At 39.0% G+C, this 25,086-nt stretch overlaps 1 protein-coding gene across 1 annotated transcript; it reads right to left on the reverse strand.

Moving 5' to 3' along the window:
• Positions 1–18,762: 18,762 nt before the first annotated feature.
• Positions 18,763–24,682, reverse strand: vgll4a (vestigial-like family member 4a). The gene is made up of 6 exons (XM_008414111.2): positions 24,546–24,682; positions 23,899–24,055; positions 23,008–23,170; positions 22,295–22,481; positions 21,864–21,978; positions 18,763–21,307 (listed from the first exon to the last, which is right to left on the reverse strand). The coding sequence occupies exons 2-6, from the start codon at positions 23,978–23,980 to the stop codon at positions 21,108–21,110; spliced, it is 747 nt and encodes a 248-aa protein (XP_008412333.1). The 5' UTR covers positions 23,981–24,055; positions 24,546–24,682; the 3' UTR covers positions 18,763–21,107.
• Positions 24,683–25,086: the final 404 nt, after the last annotated feature.

The raw sequence follows: 25,086 nt of genomic DNA on the forward strand, positions 1-25,086 counted from the left end.
AGGTTTTCCCAGACTTTTGCCATGGCGTGTTAGGACAATGTGAGTTTGCTTCTATGGCAGCTACCGTGAAAGGCATGTGGTTGAAACAGAACATGTTTACTTTGAAAAGCAAAACAACTGAGCGAAAATGTGAAATGGCTACAGTTCATGTCCTGTGAATTTTGTATAAAGTTACTCTACCACAGTTTTCTCTGGAAGTTTGTTGTAAAACTGTACCGTGTAAAACATGTAACTGTGAATGTCTGTACTACATTGGAAGTTATTGTCTAAATGTTGAAAAAAAAAAAATATGGAGTTGCTGTTTTCTGCAATAATATTTTGATCACAGAAGCTAAAGCACATATCTGACAGAGATATAAGAAATGATTATGAAAAATGAAGATACTGATGATTATATTAAAAATAGAAATTATGTCTAGTAAAATAATATTGTTTTGTATATTTTTAACTGTCTCACTGCCTAATGTAAAACATAATATAAACATGATATGTATCTAAATGGTGTCAAATGATAAAGCACGATTGTTATGTTATACAAACAGAAAAAAAGACTGAAAAAATAAAGAGTTATAGATAAAATAAGCAGAACACATGGCTGGCATATGTCCCTAAAACAACGTGTCATTAATGTAGCAGTGTCTCTGGTAACAATGCTACCAGAAAATTAGGTCAGCTATCTTATTAAAAGATGTACGCTGCTCTGAATCCTCCTGCAGTAATTGGCTGTTGTTTCCTCTCTTGTAAATAAGCCCTCTCCATGGAGTATTTCCCGTCAATAGATGTAAAAACACTCTGAGACCTAATAAAACTTCAAAAGAGGGATTAAGTGAAAGAAAACGCAACGCTTGATTCATCTCTTTCTTAGTTTTACATGTAGGCCAGGTGGGATGTGCAGAATTAAGTAAATCCTTTCCTCAGTAGTTTGGGCTTTAAGATGACATCCAGCTTAACTTTACCAGGAAGGAATAGAAGAAACTGATCATAACAGCAAAAGAGAAAGGAGTCTGGCTCCCATCTCTTTGTGTGTGTGTGTGTGTGTTTTTGTGAGTGTCAGAAACACAAGCTGATAGAGAGAGAGGTCTCAGCATCACCACAAAACAGCTCTCGCCTCGGGGGCATGGCGTGCCCGCCCGCCCCGTCTCCTCTGCTTCTGATGGTTCTGAGCGTATTTGTGTTTGTGTGCGTTTTGCTCGCCACCCCCACCCTCCCCGCCTTCCAAACGCCTCCCCCAGTTGCTGCTTCCATTAGCTTCCAGTGTGATAAAAGAGACGGCACCAGCTGACACCGCCACAATGACTCGCCGTGGATGAAAGAATGAGACGTCCCCTCCGGTAGCTCGTGGCAAACCGGTGCGTTTGTGGACGCGAGCTCGTTTCTGCGCGAGACGGGAGGAGAAATAGAGACAGGCCCGAGGCAGAAGGCTTGAGTGTTTAAGTGAACCGGGGTTTGAAAAATTCCCCCCATGGCAGCTCGTATAAACAACCAATTGATGGATGACTTGGTGGCCTCCTTCATTCCTTGTTGTGTAATTTAGCATCATTACCTATAAAAACAAGTCACCTGTTTGACAGCCCAGACTGATGTCTTACATCCGCTGAAGGCATAGATCATCACTGACGGCCAGGGAGGACAGGAGGCGGAAGATCTTCATTAGTTGGGAGCAATCTTGCAGAATCCAGATACTCCTGGGATGTGGGGCAGCAGCTTCGTTCAGTTCCACCGTGACACTGTGATTCACTTTATTTAACTATCATTTCATGTTTTACCATGTGCAAGATTTCGTTGATATTCCATGTGAGAATATTCTATGGCTCTCAGAAGTATACCAACCTCTGTTAAAATTTGTACTGCAAAAAAAATTAGACCAAGAAAAAAAAAATTCTCAATCTTCATTGTGGTATACATGCTGCACAATTCAAATGAAAGCAAATTTTTAAGGGGAGAAAATAAAAAAGCAAAAAAGCTGCAAAGAAAAAAGTGTACCTATTGTTTTGTGCACTTTCTGATCTAAATTATCCTTAGTTCTCTAGAGTAAACACCAAACATCAAGCATATTGATTCCAAAAACCTAGAAATAGAGTAGTAGTTGTATTTCATAAATTGGAGAAAATATGGAACAATGATGACATTACAGAAATTGTGTGTGTTTTTCCCCAAAAAACTAATGAATAGAAAAGATAGAAAGTGGTCATTGAGCTGCAGTACTAACTGTGACAGCAGTTAGCTATGGTTTCCTTGGATGTGTACTGTGTGTAAGTGTGAAAAAGCTAAAATAAAAAAACAAATAAAATATGTGTTATAATTAATTCCAAAAAAGTATAATTTGTATACAAAAAAAAAAAACCTCACTGGGTAACCTCTTTAAGAACAGCCACACTGAAACATGGTGGTGGTAGCTTCATGATATGGGATCAGCCTTTTGTTGGAACATAACATCTAAATACCAGCCAATGCTGACCCAAAATCCTCTGGTGTCTGCAAGTAGTACGAAGATGAATATCCTCATATATTGATTTAATTATCTGCCAATATCAATATGTTTCTGAATTGGATGGATGGCGCAAAGATTTCAGAAGATAATTGTAGGTTAAAAAATAACTCAAAGATACTATACTATACTATTCTTTCTGCCCACTGACTGGCAGTGTACAGGAATAGGATTTCATCTTAAGTTAATACAACAGAGAAAACTCAAGTCACTCTGGCGCTCTCATAATCTATCTACTTTTATTCTTTCTTCCCTAGTTAGCAAGTTTTATTACACATTTACAGAATATGTAATAAGAACAGTCTGCGACAGACTGGCGACCTGTCCAGGGTGACCCCGCCTCTCGCCCGGAACGTTAGCTGGATACAGGCACCAGCAACCCTCCCGACTCCACTGAGGGACAAGGGTGTACAGAAAATGGATGGATGGATGTAAGAACAAGCTGTTCTTACATAGAATAAGAATAGTCTGTATATCCTAAATTAATATTTAAGATATACTTATTTCATTTTAATAAACGATTATGTGAAAAAGAAGCACAGATTTCTGAAATTAAAAATTCAAATACATTCCAATTAAACATTCTTATGAAAAAGAGAAAGAGCAGAAATGTAAAACTACTATTATAGAAAAAAAAAGTTTTAACAGAAGCTGTTTCACATTCACAGCTCAGTTGGGAGTTGTGTCTTTGGACTGTGGACTGTTTAAAAACTCCATGCAGAACGAACCCAAGTTGGGATTCAAACCTAGGATCTTATTGCGCCAAGGCAACAGTGCTACCAAGAGCACCACCGCACCACAGTGCAGTTCTGTTTTAAAGTTTTTTTTCCCAAAAAATTCAGAAAGACCAAAATAAAACGTTAACATTAAAAATACTTTGACACAATCAGGAGACGTTATAAATGTAGACATTTAAAAGATTTTAAAGATGTCACACTGACATCGAAAGGTTGTTGCTGCTTATCTAAATGGCCTGTCAAGGGATTTGGTGGAGGCAATAAAATGTATGTTAATGGTCAGGTATGAAGTGTTTGTGTTCTTCTCAAGTGAATTAAAAAAGTAACTTAGCAAAAAGATAGAGGGGAGAAAAAATTATATTCTAACAATGTATACCAGATTGAAAGTATTTTAAAGCACGTTCTCCAAAATAATACTAGATTTTTTTTTATGGATTAGTTTGCTTTCTCCAAATTAGTCAAACATTCAATTAACTGCTCACTTTTGAACATTTTCCAAATCTATCTGAGTCAGTTTGACATTTTCATACGTTACCATGAGCTGCAGCAGCAACTGTTCTGCACTGGTTTAAAAATTGCTAATGTTTTGATGCCCAACCTGTCAATCCAGCCCATGACGCTGTTCCCCCAGCGTAACGATTAAATGGCTTCTGGTTCTTCAAAGCGCTGTCTTAAACGAGTGCAGGGAACTCCCTGAGAACCCGGAGGGATTCACTTCGTTTCCCGTTTCATCACGCAGAAGATGTGACACCAATTGACTCTGTGATTAATTTGCTATATGAACAAACCTGAGCACAGACTGTCGCTGTACATTAGCTACACCCATCAGCGCTACCAGAGTTAATTGATACAGATGCCATAAATTAATGTGCTTCTATTTTTTGTCTTGTAAAGCACAGTGTCTCTGGGCGAGCCGGCTCCATTTTGTGACCAGATCTGAGCGCTGGAACATTGTCTGGTGTTTAGCATTTCTTGGCACTCTTTGTCAAGAGACTATTTTTAAAGTTGAAAAGTGCTCACAGTGTGGCTGCAGGAAAGAGGGACACCGAGGTAGCAAAAACTGGTGATCCATGATGCTTTTATGAAAGGATGACAGAGCTCTGCAGCTTATAGACTCACATACACACGCGCGCGGAAACACACACAGCCATGATTTATCCTCGTAGCCCATTTAGAGCAAGAGAAGCCAATTCTGGTGTGAAGATGAAAAGGCTGATAATTATTATTCTACTTTCTCTGTTTTAACCCTGATGCCCACAGAGTTTCTAAATCATAATGCAAGATCTGGATTTATGTTGTTCTGGGTCACTGAACCTTCATATTTCTGACATTCATTCTGAGTGATTATTTGCAGCATTTTATTTATTTATTTTTTTCTATTCTCAGATGCTTTCGGTTTGTCCCAGACTTTCTGTCTGAGGAACTCTCGCCCGAAAATTCAGAGCAAATAAATTAATGAATAACTAATCTACGCAGATGCATGAATCTACATATCAATGTAATCAGAGGAAGTTGTATGCATGGCTATTTCCAGCGCAGGGGCTGAGAGGATGTCAAGCATGCAAAGCCTCTCTGCATATATGCTAATCGGGCTCCCTTTTTGCACTCTGAATGTGAACCTTGCTGGAATAAACTTGTTTTCCAAATCACAAAGTGTCTTTTGGCAAATGCACAGTAGCTGCACTGCTGCTTGTATATTAAGCCCTGCATTTATGCTGTAAATGGAGAGCCGAGATGAATGGGTACACACTGGGACCTATTGTGGATTCCCAAAGATTTTGCAGCTTCACATCGTGCTGTACCGACATGAGGATATTTTTTGTATTTTTTTCATGACATAGTGATTTCAGTATGCATGCAAAAGAGAAGAGTCTGACAAATTATGTTTACAGTGTTCCTTCTTGAAGAACTAAATCTGCCTCTTTAACCAGCTCCACAGACAGAGGAAGAATTAATCCACATCTTATTTTAACAGCACGTCAACCTGTAACAACATTGGGGAGAATAAAGTCTCCCTGATCTGAATTCCTACCCAACTCTGTGCTCGTTAAGAGCTGAAAATCCAAACCGACTGCAGCATTTTCATTTTTTTTCCCCCCAGTCAATCAATACATGAAAATAACTGCAATCAAAATAAGTCTTGGTGACTGAGAGGGAATGCAAGTTTAGCTAATCAGGAGCCTGTCCTCTGCTACCTTCGGTTGGCTCCAGCACTTCTTGTCTTTTGTCACAGCTTATAACATCTCCCCAATGTGCCAGCGGCTTATGGGGGAGTCACTGTAGATTACTGCCTGGGTCAAAAAAGGAATGCAAATCAGGCAGAGGAATAGGCGGAGTGAAACACAGAGAAAAGATTTAGGCAGCAGAATATGTCTAAAGAGGAGGCAGCTTTTGTTCTAATATTCTCATTTAATGCGTGTGTATTCTTGAATCAGTCTGCATGTCGTCTTTCAAGATAGATTAAACTATGGTGACATACAAAAGTATTCAGGTCTCTTACACTTTTCTCATTTTGTTACAATGCAAAGTCTGCAAACACTCGTGTAACGAATTGGGGTGATATCTGACAGAACAGCATAGGCATCTGCATCGTTGTAAATGTGGCACACTCTTTGCTTGGAGGTGAACCTCCACCCTGGTCTCAAGTGTTTTGCACTTTCTAACAGGTTTCTTTTTTAGGATTGTCCTGCATTTAACTCAATTCAGACGTTGCAGTGCATTCCTTGCAGAAGAAAGGCGTCTCTGTCACAACGTTTCACCAAGGGAATGTTGTGTTCAAGGTAATGTGCAGAATTCATTTTCCCCTAGACATAGCGTTTTGCATGTCAATTTAATTTGTTTTTTATTTATGCAATGCTATTCACAAATATTGTTTCAAAGCACTACACAAAAAATTAATTTTGGGAAAATATGTAATTGCAATATCACTGATATTTCTTTCTTTTTTTTATGCAATGAATAATATTGATTACAAAAACCCTAATCTTCAGGATATTTTTCTTTATTCAGTATTACAAAATGTCTCCACCACTCTCCAAGTTACCAATAAATACACCTGGTGTGGGCAGTGTTAAGAGAATAAAATCATTAACTTCTGGCTCGTTGTATTCTCTTGTCATACATTTTCAGAGTTTATTCTAACATTTAAAAGTATAAAATCACATTGACAATTCAGACACTTCAAACACACTAAAACAGACATTCATTTACCTGAGACAAATAGAAAAGAAGAAGAAAGAAAAGCAAAGACGACTTTGGAGAGTTGCAAGAGCAAATCTGATTTGTTACTCGTGTGTACAAACTTTTATAGTAAAGGCGTATTCTTGTCTTTAATTTATTCAAATAAGGTGTATCTTTGCTCATCCAACCAGGAGCTGTCTCGGACGCTCTTTAAAGTTAGAAACTCCCTACAATTTGTTTTCAAGATCAAACACCAGTTGTCACCTTTATCTAAACAAAGTGGAAGCAGAGCTTTTTCTAAACTGGCCTGAACTCAGGCTGTTTTATGGCTCATCACATATCAGTGTGAAAGCTGGAACTTCTCCTGATTCTTTCCCACACAGACAAAGTTCAGATCAAAAGATCTACAGGTAACATAAAGGTCAATAGGACAGAACAAGTTATTAATCTGAAAACTATAATTAGACTATTTCAATCAAGACATATTAACAACTAGGAGAGATTACAAATTAGATTATGTATTTTACAGATATTCTATGTTGCATTCAGTTTTACACCAGCTGTTTAAATCTTATCAAGATGGTTAAAAGGTTAAACTCACACAAACAGCCACGACCCCCTATGAATGCCTGCTCAGTCCACAGAAAGGTTAAGAACTGTGTTTTAAATTATAGAAAACTGAAACTAAACAATTTTAATTCAACTTAGTGTGTTATATTTAATATAGACATCCTACAAATGAGATGCCCACTGGACCATGGAGGCAATTGAGAACCAAATTTTCTTATTTTAAAACACTGTTAATTTTATATAATATTGTACATGTGGTAGAGCTGTTGCCTTGCAGCAAGAAGGTWCTGGGTTCAATTCCCGGCCTGGGGTCTTTCTGCATGGAGTTTGCATGTTCTCCCTGTGCATGTGTGGGTTTTCTCCGGGTACTCCGGTTTCCTCCCACAGTCCAAAAACCATGACTGTCAGGTTTTTGGCCTCTCCAAATTGCCCCTAGGTGTGAGTGTGTGTGCATGGTTGTTTGTCCTGTGTGTCTCTGTGTTGCCCTGCGACAGACTGGCAACCTGTCCAGGGTGACTCCGCCTCTCGCCCGAAACGTTAGCTGGGGATAGGCATCAGCAACCCTCCCGACCCCACTGAGGGACAAGGGTGCAAGAAAATGGATGGATGGATGGATGTACATGTGGTTACGTTTTACAACTAGCATATTTTAAATGTATTTTCTTAACAGCAGTAATGGGAGTTAGAGTTCATTCAGTTGACCTGATATGTGCAGAGCTTGAATGCATGATACATTTGGATATAATTCCCTACAAAGTATTGCACCCAAGTAATCATGTGTGGTTGCCATATTGATCACGTCTGCAATTAGATCAGTTTCAGGAGTTCTAAAATGTTCTCTAACAAATCTCTAAGGCCTGCAAAGAACAGTTATGTTCACATTATTAGCTTACACCCCGCTGGACTTACTAGGTGACTACAGAAGGAAACGTATTGCACTGGGAGTGATTGACAGCTCTGATTAGAACATTTTTGGGGTTATTAATAAAGTAAAAAGCTGTTAACACTCAGCTATTTACTTCCTTTTCAAATTTTCTTCCCAAAGTCTCCTTGCTCCCATTTATGCAATCAAACATAGAAAATAAATGATAAACTTAAGCAGTTTATCATTTAAAAGGGATTAAAACAGAACAAAAACACACTGTGCTGTTCTCAAATTCATTACTTTCATGCTACTGAAACCTAACCTACAGCAAGAAGCCATGCTGCACCCACATTGCAGGTGCAAATCATTCTAATTGTGCATGCTTGCATCTGTATGAATGCATGGACGTGTGCAGCTTGTCTTTATGTTAGCTTGTGTGTATGAAGTTACTGTATGCAGACGTGCGCAAACACTCCTGTTAAGCGTGAAGACAGGACTAGGCAGCTGCTTGGGGCGCAGCTTTACTAAAGACCTGCATTCTAAATAAATTCTGTCAGATTACGCCAGCACACACTTAACATTTCACTCCTCGGGATGTTGCCTAAATCTGTTCAGTTCATGAGAATTCAGAACCGAGTGTGGAAGGTAATCAAATTTATGACACAAAACTGTTGTTTTTCTGAAAAATTAAATGCTGGAGTTATTTGTATGAAATGGACAATTGCTTCTTTAACTCTGTGCACAAGACATCTTTGTGTTTATGTTTGCATACTAATGCATGCTAATTTGATTATTTTTGGCACATTGTCATACCCCAACTTAAACAAGCGAGCCCCGTGCGTGCCTCGAATTCATTCCCCATACTTAGCCCGACATTTTCTCTCGTGTGGTTTTGCCCTTGACTGCACATTGTAACTCTGCAGAATCCACACAGATATTAAGGCTGACCCACATGGATAAATGCTGCTTCAAAGAGGAAGCAAATAAAAACAAAAGTGTGGCAAACGCACAGGATAGTTCTTACTGCTGTTCTCTGCGAGACACTCTGAAAGCCTGTTGGGATGTGCTTTACTCTTTCTGACACGCAGAAAACACAGGCAACTTTTATAGACGCGCTGTCATACGCAAACAAGCTCATTCATTCCTCGTCTGTCTCGCTCTCTCCCGTAAACAACGTCCACACATGCATACGCGATGATTAAGAGATCTGGCGGCCTTCTGGGCATGCTTGGTCTGGAGGCAGCGGTGAATCACAGCTATGATGTGGTACGTGCTTTCTACTCCGATCTGTCAGAGGGGTTTGGGAACCGTGCTCAGTGATGGGTGAGTCGGCCCAGGCTGATCCGCAGCGGCCCAAGCCTGCCCACTCTGTCCTGCCTTCCTCTGGCATCTGGGTCCTGCAGCTGCTGCACCCTGAGCTGCACGGTGACAGGTAAGACATTCTCAGGAACACTTTGACCACCACAAGGCTGAGGCAAGCAAAAGGATCAGATCAGGGAAGCTGAAGGAAACACTAAACAGTGGAGTAAGCAGAAAGCAGCTTCCCAACTAAGGCACATAGGAAGAGCAACTTCTATTTGGACTACAGACAGGTTAGTGTTGTGGACACTCAAACTCAGAAGTAATATAATCATAGCGTATTTCTATGTTTCACTTTTCCAGTCGGAGGGAAAAATGTTATAGCCATTTTGAAGTTTTAATTATTTTACTCAAGGGGAAACAAAGAAATTCAGATGTACTTTATTTTAAAAAAAATATATGTTGTTTTTTTTTAATATTTGTTAAAACTGCCTCTATGTTATAATGTAATCTGCAAAAAAAATAAAAAAATCCTCCTTTTTCTCACTGTGGTCCTACTGCCATGTGCAGAAATACACTGCTCCTGCTCAGACACAACTAATCAGAGCTGTCAATCACTCCCATGTACACGCTACTCATACCCTTCCCTTTGCTCTCTGCTATGCTACAGCTACGTCCCCACAGCGAACCTGTTGCGATTGCTCAGGCCAGCTAGCATGGCCACCGATAATGGTGGATAAACAATTTCCTGCAACGGTTAGTTGTTTCTCTGCTTTTAGCACACAGAGCAGCGCATACACAAGCATAATTTACAGTGGTGAGACCCTCATCCTGTCTCAGATTGATTGCTTTTGACCAGGAGCAGAGCATTTCTGCAGCTGATGAAGATAATTGGTTGTATCATCATTCCACCCAGAAAAATAACATTTCAAATAAATAATTTTAAAGGTCCAAATCAATATGACATTTGTGCCCATGTTGAATAGTTGTGAACATCTGATAAGTTTTGTAGGCAACTGATATAAGCAAGAGCAAAGAATAGTCCTTCACCTCTAAAACTGCTGGGCAAAGTATACTTCTGATAATAGAAACTTCAGAGAAAAGATTAAATCTGATTAACATTTTTAAACATATTTAATTTGAAACTGAGCCATAAATCAAGCCAACATTTTCAGAAGTTAATATGGTTATTGAGATCTAACACGCAGGCTTGGATCTGGTTTTACAGATCTGGTGGACTAAATTTTCCGTGGAATGTCAAACCCATCCTGTGGCCGACTCAAATGTAGCGTGTGATACGTCACACCCCATCACTCTGACCAAGAGATGACCAGCTGCTTACATACGCCGTGTGCACCACTGGATCCCAAACCAGACGCTGTCAGGTGCGATAACAATTTGAGCACCAAACCCACTCTGAAGCTTTGCACTCCTCCGTCCCCCCCCCCCAGTTCATCTAATGCTGCAGCCACACAGCTTGTGGTCAGCCACGCACTTCTACAAGCCCATGCTGTGTCCTAAAGATGTTTTCATTTCTGGTTTACCTGCTCATTCCCCCCTGGCTGAGGGTCAAAGATAACCCAGCCATTCTGCTCCCTTCGACCAGCCAGCCGGTCTCCATCACTGGGGGCTTTAACAGAGATAAGGCCTGCTGCTGATCCCAGTCGTCTGGGGGGAATGAAAACCTCACCATCAACTGGGGTTCATTTTGGAAATAGTTTGAGTCGGAGACAATAATATATGCATATGGAGTGCTGCAAATCTGAGTAAATGAGAAATGTGGTTTTTAAATGATAAATTAACCATATATTTTGGTACAATTTCACTCTGAAATCAAGAGTATGTGCAGATGATCTGTTGGTAGAGGTTAAATGGAACCTTTCCAACAACCTGAAGTAGGCTAAAAGATCCCAAAGAGCAGCAGATTATGTCATGATTTTAAAAAAAATCACAGATTACAAATTGACTATGTGATTGACACAGCAACTAACGGTTATCTTTGTACAGTTTCACTATCAACATTCAAGACTCGTGCCAAAGGTGTTTCGTCTGGTCTATCCCACATGTTCACTACATCCTAACCTCTGCATTTTCATCATGTTTTATGAGTACAGTTTTATTTAGTAGTTTGGGATATTTTTCTGTTTATTTTTTCAACGATGTTGCTTTTATGTGCTATTCTTGGGAGTCTTAAAATGTACCTATACATAAAATGTTTTAATCTATGGTCGAGAAAGAATTGGGAGAACATCTCTGGTTGTGTGCTTGAATCTCTGGTCAGTGATCAACCTGTGATTTATTTACTATTCAATGCTCTGCCGACCAAAGACAACCCAACAAAATTGTGAAGACGTGAAATATTTTCTAGCAGAATTAAATAGTGTCACTGCGTTAACCAACCTATGACTCTTCTCCTGTTTTGCTCAACATTTGAAATAACTTTCTTTCTTTTCTCTTCCTTCCCCTCTTACATTTAGCATCAGTCTAATAATAAACATTTTACACCAATAACTTACTGTCCATTTATCCATAGACAGGCATCCCAAGGAGATCAGTTGATTTATCTTTAATAAACCATTTTATGTTGCCTTTGCAAAATAAAAAATAAAAAATCATAGTAAAAAAAATATGACTGGTCCAAGACCAGATAATTTCAAAGGCGAGTCCAAGACTAGATAGGCTGGTCCAAAAATCTGATAATTTTGGCCCAAAGCCAACTGACCGATTATAATCTCTGATCCCAAAACCAGAGTGCAAATCCCAAATTAGCTGCTTCAAAGTTCTTGACTGTTTTATGTAAGATAATGCAGAAGGATAATTCACTCACACAACAGTGCCTGCAAAATGCAAAGTTTCTCATTTGGATGCAGTAATTACACCATGGTGGAACGGCCATTTGTCCCTCTGATACACCATTACATTACAATGTAATGGAGAATCAAAAATAGTTGTGTTTCCCAGCATTATATGGGAATGTCACATTCTCTTGACTTCCTAACATCGAAGAGATCCTGGACAGTGGAAGACAATGGACGTCTGCAGCATTGCTATTTGGTTATGGGTTATGAAAGCAGCATGAATACCAGAAAACAACATTCTCTAATAATATGGCCTTGTGTATAAAAAGGACTTGAATATATAAATAAAGGAACAATTAATCTGAAGCACAAGATGACTCACTTGTCTAAGGTGAATACTCTTGATTCAACAATATGAAAGAATATGGCATCCATGGTAGATGGACCAAGGTGAAGTTGCTGAGCAACAAGAGCACATGCTGCACATCAGTCTCAAATTTACCTGAAACGCATCTAAATGTTTTGGTAAACTTTTTTGTGGATTGACGAAAGAAAAGTGGAACTGGTTGAAAGGTGACTTTCTCCTCACATCCAGTATGACTTTAGCCTGGTAAAAAAACAGCCACTTGTTCCACGCTTCACTTCGTACAGAGGAATTGAATCCTCAGCTACTGAGAAATGATCACTTGCAGAAGGTGTGGACTTTGTTAAAAGTTTTAAATTTTGACTGTGACATACTGTATGCAATGCGCCAGTTCGACACTATGAAGTTTACACAGAACTGCCTGTACTGTAAACAGCCATTCCCACCACAAAGAGAGAAATGTCAAGCCCAACAAGATGACTGTTAATTCAATATTTGGAATTAGTATTATGACTTGTTCACTGCATCTGCTGCCATTGCCAAACCCATAGGCAAACTGTAATTATAAACCAGTCCAGAAAATTGATTGTTCACAACTTCTTTTTCTGTTGGCTGATTGACCCGGTTGAAATTGAAATAGAATTTCAAACTTTCATTGAGCTGGAGATATCGAGCTCAATGGAAGAAAACTCAGACAGAGCACTGAAGGGAGATGAGAATTAAGCAGAACTGAATAGGAAGACAATGGCCAGATTAGTATGAAACATGAAACAAGGGCTGCACTGTTTTACTGCTTCAGGATCTGGACAACTTGCTGTAATCAATGGAAGAATCAAGGAGAAAGTCCAATTACCACTTTGTGACTGTAGGCTCAAGCAGACTTGGATTATGCAGCAGTCTAATTTTCTGAAGCAAATCAGCCTATCTACACCTGAATGAATCAACAGACAAATGAAGAAAATGAAGGTTTGGGAGTGGCCTATTCAAAACTTGGACTTGAATCTGATTAAGATGCAGTGAACAGTTTGTTTGTGCCAAAATCCATGCACTGTGGCTGAATCCAAACAATTCTTCTCAGAACTAAAACCTGTCCACAGCAATACCAATTGTGAGACAACCAGTTATAGTACTGGGGGCATTTACATGTTTGTCATGTTATATTGGTCTGACATTATAATTTGCTTAATCCATCATTGGACAAAACCTATTTTTTACAGAATGTAAATCTACCACCATGTATTTAAAGCACATAATCTTTTTAGTTGCAGTTTAACAGCTGCAGCCTCTGGTCTCACAAAGTGCTGTGTACAATTTGTTATGGAAGGTAAATGTCCCCTCAGCACAGCCTCGTTATCTCAATGCTCACTAGGACGTGGACAGGCCGAGCCTCGTTGACAACATTTAATGCACTCTTGCTCTCCCTTCCTCTCCCTCTCTGTATGGCTTTTTCCTCCTCTTATTGAAAATCTTTGTTTCAGGGTGAAAAAGAGCTTCTTTTCGTTGGCCTGTTCCCCTTTTTTGTCTGCGTGTGATCACGTGCGGTTAAACGTTTCATAACAAGGAAAGAGACTTTGAGCGGAAATGCTTCTGGAGGGATGTTTTCAACAGAGTTGCATCAGGTTTAAGATGGAGGAAATGCAAAGTAGATTACATTTGAAAAGTTACACCAATTTCTTAAGGCAGTAACAAAGAAAAAGAATCAACAAATCTCTTTATGTTATGTTAATTCTGACAAAGTATTACCTACTCAGGCTAATCTGGGGCTTTTTTTGTCTCCTTTCTTTTTCTCCTTTCCTTGCCTCTTTGTTTGGTTTTCCACAGCAATCCTGGAGCTGGTTATAATGCAGTGTACTGTACAGAAGTCTGAAAAAACAATCTAAGGGCTGAAGAGAGGAAAAATCAGCAAGGAGCGATTTCTCTGTGCTGGATTGTTCTCTTTGATCTGGAGTGCAGTGAAAGGAGGGCATTATGTAACGTCTTCAGCACACACATGGCCAACTGTGTGACTGCCAAACACACAACGGGGGGAGAGGTAGTGGTGGCGGTGGTGGTTGTGGTTGTGGTGGGAGAGTTGAGGGGGGGAGGATGGCGCTGTGGCAAAAAAAAAGGGGGAGGCAGACCGGCAAGAGAAAGTGATAGGGCCACGAAGGGAGCAAATAGATGGCAGTGAGAGGTAAAATGCTGCGGCTCATGTTGGTGTTGGGTCACTTTCCTTATTAAGGCTGCTCAGTCAAGCAGCTGTAATGTGGGCCTTAACAAGCCTCATAATGAGACATGAAAATGCCCCTTAGTAATGGTTCAAACATCCATCTGCTGTTCGCTGCCCAAAACACGCCGTCTCAACACACATCATCTTCGCCTGATGTTAAACGAGGAAATCTAAATGATTACATGGATCCTGTAGGGAAAAAAGCAGCATTCCAGAATTTTGAGCCTGTCATTAGTACAGTGTCTTGAAAGGTATTCATGTCCATTGAACTTTTTTCTGCATTTGACAAGTCCTAAACACAAAGTTCAATGAATTTAACTGGGCACCAGGGGGGGGGGGGGCACCACATGGCTCAGAGGTAGAGCAGGGACACCATAAACAGAGGGTATCGTCCTCAATGCAATTCCCGGCCGCAGGCCATTTGCTGCATGTCTTCCTCTTTTCTTTTTGCCCCTTTTCCTGTCCATCTACAGTTGATTAAAGGCCCCCTAGTGTCATAAAAATATTTAAAAAATATTTTACTGGGATTTTTTGTTATAGTCCAAATATTGAAGGGTACATAATGACGCAGAAATACAATGATGCATGTTTTTGTAGTTTGTATTTAGGTCCCCCTGAGTTAAAGGTTTACACAAGAACCTTTTCCAGCAAATAGAAATCCAAGTATTTTGTAGAATGTTTGTGAACATCCGGTTTCAAATGTTGCTAGAAATTCTCAACTGGATTTAGGTCTGGACTTTGACTGGGCTATTCTGATACGTGACCATTCTTTGATCCAAATCAGTCTGATCTACGTCTGGTTGTACATTTAATGTCCTGCTGGAGGGGAACGGCAACCTACTGACAAGCTTTTTGCTGCCTCTAAAATGTTTTCTTTTTAGAATGGTAATATATTTAAAGTTTAATTCGGAGTTTAACTTTTACACAACTGTATTTGTGTCTACTGAGTTCTTTGGTCTTCCTAAAGCTGTTGAGTGACTTTTTTTCCCCCACAAATATAGATCAGGTTTTTTTTTTTACAGGTGGACTCTGTTATCTTCTGAAGGCAAAAGTTGCAGGAAATTTTATCAAGGGGTATCAGAGTAAACAGGACAGATTATGTCTGCTTGTCACACTTTTCAGAGTTTTATTTTGAAAAAGTTTAGGAAATCTTTACAAATGTTTGCTGCTTGTGTATTTATGCTTTTCTGTGGACATTTTGTACCTCATTTGATTTGTGATTTGTTTTCTTGCAGATATTAGAAGTAGCATGCTTTTGCAGCAGATGGCTCTTTAAATCAATCATTACAAATCAATAATAGATAACACTGTACCGCCGGTGCCAACCAAATCTCTGAGAAATCACTGGCTGTGTCAAGCACCATACGGTGATGTAGCAGGCCAAATGTTCACAACAAAGCGGGTCAAACATGGAGCTGAGGCAGCACATAGTGTACAAGGATGTAATGTAAAGTAGAGGGGTATTATTAGTATCCCTGGCAAATCAAGTTCACGCCTTATAGGAGAAGGTGCCGTACCAACTGATAGGAGGGAGGACTGAGGAAAAGGCAAAGAGCGATTGGTAGGTTGTGTTCGCGGTGGTGTGCAGCCTAAAACTGATGCTGAGACGGCCTGACAGGGTCTGTTTTTGTTCATTGCGAGACTGTTATCCAGAGTGACCGTGTTGTCTTCCCTTCCCTCTGCAAAGGTTATGCCATTGCCAGCAGTCCACATGACACATTGAATGAGCCACTGCTCCGTGAGCCGGAGATGTTCATCAGGTCCGTCTTCAAGCACAGACGGCCCTCCCTTTAGATCCCGACATCGCTAAGAAGTCCTTTATGAGGGGAAATCTGCGTGGATTCTCAACATTTTCCTCTATTTATTTACGACATATAGTACGGCTGCTGCTGCATTTTGCAAGTGACGTGATTGGTAATCGGGTGTGTTGGGCTGTCAGCTCAGGGTGCATGATCTTGCCAGCATGACTCAAGTCTGCCCGTGAGCTGCTTCCTGTGCCTGTGCATCTACTCCAGTTGCTCGTATGATCTATTTTAGATTCTTTTGCCCAAGGATGTGTGTGCATCCTCACAGCGGAGAGCCACAAAAAAAAAAAAATGGGAAAAAAAAGGAAGAGGACGAGGAGGAAGAGGGGGAGGTGGCGATGTTCACATAATCTATAGGCAATCATGCAAATTCCCCAGACATAGTGCACTCACAGATGCTGTGGATAGGGGTGCAGCCCTGGACTCTGTTCAGGCACAACAAATTTGGAATTATGCAAACGAATGAATGAGATCTCTATCAGGCGTTTCTGCAGGACAGTATGTACAGAGGACGTGAGTCAACATCTGTGACACTGTAACAGACACTTTTTCTATTTAGCCTGCAGTGAAGCCACGCATTTATCCAACTGGATTCATTTATATGCCATACCGTGGCCAGAGTGCACCATGTTAAGCTCTTCTCATTGGTTCAGTTCTTTTACAAAGGAGACGGAGCACACTATTTGACATATGTGTGTCCTGACTGTGTGTCTCAAAGCAGCAGAGTCTGTCCGGTTGGGGAAATAACACAAGGCAGCGGCCGAGAGACCGGGCCTCCATTTCAAGCACAGATGTCATGCTCCTTGTGGCCTTCACACATTGAAGAGGCCAAGCCGAATTTGGCATGACCCTGAAGTGTCATCTTGATTAAGACACTCGCCTCATGTCGGCTACTGATGTGGGCTGATATTTGCGTGCCTGTGTTGAGTGTGTCCATACAGGAATATAAAGGGGTTGTTTTTATATTTTTGTTTTTACATGAACTAGAAAAATGTAGATTTCCTCTGCATAATCCCACATGGCCTGGTTGGCATTTCCCTAAATGTACACATCAATTTAACATAGAACATGTAAAGATATTTTGCATAATTTTGTGATGGTGTTTTTAAAACACTATTTAAATTATGTCACAATATATTTTTTAACCGATTTGATATTTACTGTATCAAAAGGAAATATTTAGTACACAAAAAGACATATCAAAGATATGCAGCATCCATTCCAATTGTCTGGGGATGATGATCCTCTTTGTTTGGTCTCCAGAGATCCAGGAGTTTTAAAGCGCTTCAAGAGAAGCATAATAGTGCCATCTGCTGGTCAGTGTAAAAAAAAACCATAAACCCATAGGGCTCAGCTGTTCAATGTTACAGCATTTCAATTATATACCGTCATAAAAAGGTGCCATTTGCAAAAAAAAAAAAAAAAAAAAAGCAGAATATTAATCACATTTTCATCACGTCACACTTGCAGATTTTTAATCGTCAGTTACCATGGCACCAAACAAACAGAGACTGCAGTTGACATCCAGGGGAAAATGGCAGCTGCTTGTCGAGAATAAGCCAGCCTGGCTGTAGAATGTATTGCACACACATGGTCATTAAGTAGAAAATAGAAAGACATTAAATAAACAGTTGTTACAAAGCCAACCTGTCAACAAGCCTTTTAGGCTGTGGAAAAGCACACCTGTGAATCGCAGTAACTTTCAAATAACGACCAGAGGGACACGAGTACAGAGACGGGGTGATAGCAGTTTGTGCTTGACTTGCTCTAGAAACATCACTGCAAGAGCTCCAAATCAGCCATGCAACCTTTTTGTCATGCAACCGATTGGCTTACCCAACTGGGCAGAATCTAGCAGATAAAATTTGGCATCACCTGGCAAACAAGGCATTTATTGAAGCAACAAGATGTAAACCTCTGCAGCAAAACTAATTTTAAAATGTCTTCTGATTAGTGCATTGCTCCTTTCAGTTATTATACCTAAGATTACTATGGTAATCCAAGGTTCAGATTTGCTTCTTACCCACAGTTGAGGATTCCTCCTGAGATTGGCATACAACCTTAGAAATAAAGTCCAGTTAAAAATTTGTACCCACTTCTCCGTACTACAGGATTTCAGATACTCCTCAATGTTCTGCTCAAATCAGGGATATTTTACATAAACTGAGTGCATGTTATACGTAAAACTATTCTGCTTTTTTTTCGACTCAAGACCCTCATTCCGCTTACACAAAATTAGTAGTTTGCTGCATTTTAAATGTGGAAAGAAGTATGCTTGGAAAGGACTTACAAATCACCATCATAATCTAAAAATGCTGATATTTTGTAATGCAACGCCAGCCAAACGCTTTACTTAGTTCAACTGTGTATACCATTATATCAGGCATTGGTGTGAAAGCTTTCCGTTAAATATGTTGCAGGAAAAACGGACAACAAAAATGTGCAAATGAAGCTATTATAAGTTTATTTTGAAAATATTTAAGTACAAAAAGTGTTTTCTTCCAGAGAAAAAAAGATGAAAAACCCTTTATATTTTTCTACCTGGATGACTCCTAAAACCAGAACTTTATACAGTCTTAAAAGATACAGGTACTCTAAAAAATTAAATATAGGCCTAAAACCGGCAAATACATTAGTGAAACTTTTACTTGTGTCAAACAAGCAGATCCCATAAATCACTCACTTCTCCAAATACATACAGAAAGCTTAAACTCCAACCTGTTACAGAAGTCTACACGAAGGAAGCCTCAATGTCAGAAAACTGTCTCTGCACTTATTAATGGAACATTTAAGAAGACAAGCTGCATTGGTGTCATTCTACACAGTAGAAGTGTCATCTACTTTAGCGCATGTAGATGACGCTGAAAGGAAACCAAACATTGATCATTCCGCACCGCGCAATGATGGTCCTGGATGTGTAAAATAAAGCAGAAAAGATTATATAGTTTATAAAAGAAAAATCAATATTACTAAAAACATGGGAGTTTTAAACTGTTAATAATAGAAAAAGAACCTTAGAATACCATCTAGTGTTATCAAAAATGTCACACTATCACATGTGGTGTCGTAAAAAAAGTATCATAATTTGTCACATTTAGTCACATTAGAAACACAAACATTGATGTAATGGAACCGTGTAGATCAAAGTACAATCGCTAGAGTGACCCAGTCCAGACCTTTCATAAAGTATCAGCAAGGCACAGGACATATTTGTAAAAAATGTTGAACATTTTGCAGCATCTTTCCTCTATCATAATGATGTGAAACGTTGTGTTCACCTGTCATGTAAAATCCCATTTAAACATTTTTGTTTGTGGTTGTCCCTCAACACAATGTGAAAAGTTTAATTCCACTGTAATACATTAAAATTTCTGATTTTAATAAAACCAAATAGGAGAAGGTTGGAACACTTTCAAAGTCAATAAGTTTTTGAATCTAGGAATTAAACATCAACCTTATCAGAAATATGGCACTCTATTAAGCCCTACTTCATGAAATAAGAATTTTGGCAACATTAGAACGCGATTTAGATTTAGGGGAAAACAAAAAACACAAATACACAATGTTGTAACAGTACCAGCTAAGCAACTGATGTGACTACTAAAGATCAGCAGCATTGGTGGAATGTTCAATGCAACTTAAAAACTAAGGCTACTTCTGTCTTGTATTAATAAACTGAAAATCAACTTCTTTGTTAATGAAGTAGTTTAGGAATCCTCTCCAAAGCAAAAGTTCCACAACAAAAATCAACATGTTGAGAATAAATAAAGTCACTGCTTGTCAACTGTAATACAGAGGAGGAGATTTAGCCGTATTCAGTCATGTGTTAAGCTACAACATCCAGCTCCACAGAGTAACAACAATGCAGCTGGTAAAACTGCAGACAGCCTTGCCAGAGGCTGCGATTTGTTGATGGATGCCAAGATATGCACCCAAGTAGAGTCATGAAAACCAGATACAAAAAAATACAAGGAGTACAACTGTACCAGCAGTGACTATTTCTAAGATATCACAGATAAAAAATAAAATCTGGCTAAATACACAGTATAAGGATAAAGTTTGTAATAGAAACCAGCTATTTGAATCATGCTTTCTAATTAAAGTTTGACTATGATTGATGTTAGTGGAAATATGTTATCAGATTTAGTGAATGTGTAAGCAAACTAAAGTTATTAAACAGTGGATAAGTCCAGTTCATCATCATAAAAATGAGTTTGATCTAGTGTTTTCTGAAAGCAACAAGGCCAAGGCAGTAATCTTCTCATATAAATCTCAAAACGCATTGTTGCACATTACTTCCAACAGGTAACCTGTGACACCAGAGGTCAAGAACATAATAGTGCAAAAGAGACATAGCTGTCATTTTCAAGTAATATTGATTGAAAAGCAGTGTGATCTGAGAGTGGCAATGAAAGAACAGATAATATGGCTTACAGGCTGGTGGAGAAAGGCTGGAAGGTCTTTGGCTATCAAATCGAATGACAGGCAGGTGAAAAATCTGTTGTCATGCTGACAACTTTGGGAATCTATATTCAGAAACTTATAGTGTGATTAGTCATGTTCCCACAACTATCAAATGACTCAAAATTTAGTTCCCTCTTTGTGGGTGAAAATTATCAATTTTAAGTGACAAAAGTGAGCAGAGTGTTCTACGAGATTGACCTTGATGTCCAGAGAGGAACCACCTATGTGAGCACCACACGTCTTACACTGTTCTTGGCTAAGAGAAGTTGATTCTTGGCAAGAAGTGAGAATAATAAAATGATCCCTTTCAATCCCCTCCTCCCCCATCTTATGGGTCATCCTCTGGAGTCTGGTGGCTGCTACCTCTGGCCTGTATCTGAAGCCAGGCATCTCCCAGCGCCTTTGCAAAGTGATCATCCACAGAACCCGTGATAGAAACTGAATTGGACACAGCCTCGGCTTCTTTGTAGTTTTTCCCAAGACTGCGGCGGAAGTGCTCCTCAATGACGGAGTCGCAAACGGTCTTAGCTAAAAATAACATTTTGGAAAAACAAGGACAAAGACAGAACGAGATTATTAACAAGAACTTCAATTACAAAGTTAAAAAAAAAGAAAAAAGTAATGTAATTTTAAAATAGTTACTTGAAAATATTTTAACTAGTTGTAAATGTAAATTAATTCAATTAATGTGAAACAATATCATTTAGGGAAACTAAACTTTAGCTAAGCTATAAAAGACCCTGCCATCATTTCTGCTAAATTTAAGAGAAAATATGAAGTTTCAGAGAAACATCAGTGGATTTACACAGCAAGTCTTCATGTTCAACCTACTAAGTAATTTCATGTAAATATTCTACTGAAACATGAAGGCAAAGCAGGATGAGTTTTTCAGCACTGAAAAATCTCAGAACTTTGTTGTCCAATGTCTATGAATATTTTTTTACCACTTAAGGGGAAAAATGTGGAATTGCAACACCGGTGTCTCAAAAATAATGGTTCGTTTAAATGAGCCAATTTAACAAGATTAAGAGAATAAAATGTAAAAAAAAAAAATATATATATATATATATATATATATATATACCATTGGTCTTTCTCTGATCGTCAGGTGGAGGAGGAGTGCAGCCATTCATGTGGCAATGTGAGAGGTTACAATTCCGATTACTTGCTGGAGCACACGTGATAACCGAGGGCCGATTCTGGAAAACAGGAAAATGAAAAAATCTGATGAATTTTATACAACTAAAGTGTGAACATAAACATTTTTGAATAAAAGTTCCAAACATCTGTTATAAATATAAAGTGATAATTTTGCAAAAGATTGTCAATTTCTTTTACCCAGAAGTTTTCTGCTCTGATCACCAAAAATGAACAATCATTTAATGCCAGAATTTAATTCAGTCTTGTTCCACAAACTGGTTAAAGCTAAATTGAAATGTATTTTTCAATCAGCAAGAGGACTATAGCGGTTCAAACAATATCATTTACTGATCATTTCAGTCAATATGGACGCACCTGCTGCCGTTCTGCGGTCCCACTCATGACAGGCCGCGACACTTCAATGTCACTGTGGCCTTTGGTCAGAGCCAACGGCTGGTCTATAGCGTAGCCAGAAATGGTTGCATATGGGTTAGGCCGCTCCACAGGACTGTGGCTCAGGCTCCAGTGCTCATTGCGGTTGTCTCCAGCAGACGGACGAGCGCTGAGCAAAACAAACGGAGATCAGAGATCAACCTCACTGATGCATCTCTGCGGACACTTTACAGCTCACCAGTTTTACCTTTATAATAAAAATATAGTGTAAGCAGAGGTTACTCTCAAAAGAAGAAGGCTTTCTCCAACACCCATTTCAGAAGTTAAAAGAGAACACACAGGTACAGGTGTGAACTGAGTCAGCAGCAAATATTTCTGCACATATTTCTGAATCTCCTTGACGTTTATGAGCCAACATTAGAAGGTGTAATATGAGGATTAGAGAATCAAAGATGTTACAAAGAGGAAAAGGGCCTGAAAAGTTTCAATTTTACCTCAATTTATTTCCACTTGCATTAACATAAATGTAGGAAAACTGCTACAGGGTTTTGACATTTAGAGGAAGCATAACTGCACATCAGTTATGCTTCAATCTGAGAAAATTTCCCTGATTTCCAACTTCTAAATGCAAATCAAAACTGAATAAGAAACTTCAGCAGACTTAATTAAATTGTTCTGCTCTTAAGCGCGCTTACAGGTGAGTAGCAAACATTCTGCTCATTTTGGTCATGTGGTCGTCATCACAGTTGAGTCTGTTTTCCATTTGTTCGTCCCCATACTTCCGTTTGTTTGGGCAGTGTGGGGAAGGCCCAGTTATGGTTGGCACAGCAGTAGGCAGGGAGGGAATCCTGGACTCATCTGTGGAAAAAGGTCAGCAGTTAATTTATGTCTTATATTCTATGTTACAGTTTATTTATTAAAAGATTTGTTTTTGCTGAACACTCTTTACTAGTTTCAATTGACGGATTGTTTTCAAATAAATACAAACAAAACAATTATTAGCATTTTAGAATATTTCTTAGTTATATTTGAATAACAAGAATCTGGGTCATTTCACGTATTTACCAAAAGTGACCAAGCAACTATTTATGTGCTTTATTTGTGATTCTTCATAAAATCAGGAAAATTATGGATAACCCTGACAACCCTCTTTATGAGACTGTCTGGGGAAAACAAGAGTATCTTCAGTCAGAGGCTTCTTTAAATTCGTTGTAATACAAACCGCTACAAGAGATTTTTTTTCTACGAACAGCCATCCTTATACAATAACTCAGAAGAATTTGAAATAACACGAGTTACAACAACATTCAATTTCCGTTCGGGAACAATAAAGTATTTTTAGATTTGAATCTAAATGAAGCTTGAATTTTATAACATTCGCGGTTATAAAACGTCTTTCATATCATTAAGAAACGTGGAACACCACCTGCAGCAATTAATTACTTCGCACCAATACGCGGTTGTTTGTTTTAATTTAAAGCAATTGATTACTTGCCAATAGCGTCAACGCAATAAGAACAAGAGAGACGACGTCACATAAACAGAAATAAAATGACATGTCAACAGAAATAAAAAGGCAACTTTACCGTCGTAGTGCAGTCTCCCAATGTTATTGTTCATCTTGTCCAGGAACTGAGAGTTCAACAGGTCCATTCTAGTGCAAAGCATTTACATGTACAGGCTAGTTGCTAACGTTGACATTAGCAGGCTATTCTATCCAAGTCAACAACGCAAACTTATGTCCTAAAAAGAAAAAGTTAAGAATGTTATAACACGCTTTAAGTCAAAATACATTAAATAAAAGTAATTTCTTAAGAGTAATAGTCCATTGGCAAATTGTTTGTCGTAACAAACTCAAACACCCACGACTAGCATGACAGCTAACCAACCGCAAACCACTAAGCTAGCGGCTAATACATTACTTAGCTCTAATTAGTTTATTTTAACACTTCATATCAATAGTTGTATCCCGAAACAAACTTAAAGTAATTGTGAAAGACAATGTCAGAAAACTACAAATGTTGTAAGCGCAATTACACGAGTCAACGAAGGAAATGGCTAACTTTAGCTCAAGTCACACAAAACTAGTGTTAGCACAGTCGCAAACTCAGTACGCACAAAAAGTTAGCATTCAACTAAAAACTATGAACGACGCGTTGGCGACAATCTACTTTGTTTAATTCAACAAACGTAATGTCAAAGAGGATAAGGGCAAGCTTCTAATGATACTTACTCAATCTATAATCTTGGTCTTACAACAACAAAACCATAGTTTGTACTGTGCTTCGCGTACTTTCCCATCACAGGAGGCGGAGCCCCAAAACAAAAGACCAGCCCAGGCGTAGAGACGAGACATGTTTGTGAGTGCACCTGAATCACAATCATGTGATTCGTCAAGCTAAAGTATATTTAGAAGTTATGAAAAAAATTATTAGCTGAGAGAAGACAAAAAATGTTGTTTTGTGACTGTAAATTCAACAAATAGGGTAATAGTTCAAACACTGTAGGCTGGGATTTTAAAATGCAGATGCTCAGTCACCACTTGAGCCTGTGCTGGATCACATTCTACTGTCCTATGGATCTTTCTGGAGTATAAACTGGATTTCAGACTTCAATTTGCACTACTGTAAAACAACCAGTTGGTGTCCCTCTCACACACGGTAAGCTCAAAGCAACACCCTTTGGTATTCCTGGGGTCTGCAATACTTGCAAACTAAAGAGACCTCCCTACTTACCATCAAACCCAAAATATCTCAGCATTTATATGTTTATAT

Source organism: Poecilia reticulata, linkage group LG7 (genome assembly GCF_000633615.1).
Source record: "Poecilia reticulata strain Guanapo linkage group LG7, Guppy_female_1.0+MT, whole genome shotgun sequence".
Taxonomy (NCBI): domain Eukaryota; kingdom Metazoa; phylum Chordata; class Actinopteri; order Cyprinodontiformes; family Poeciliidae; genus Poecilia; species Poecilia reticulata.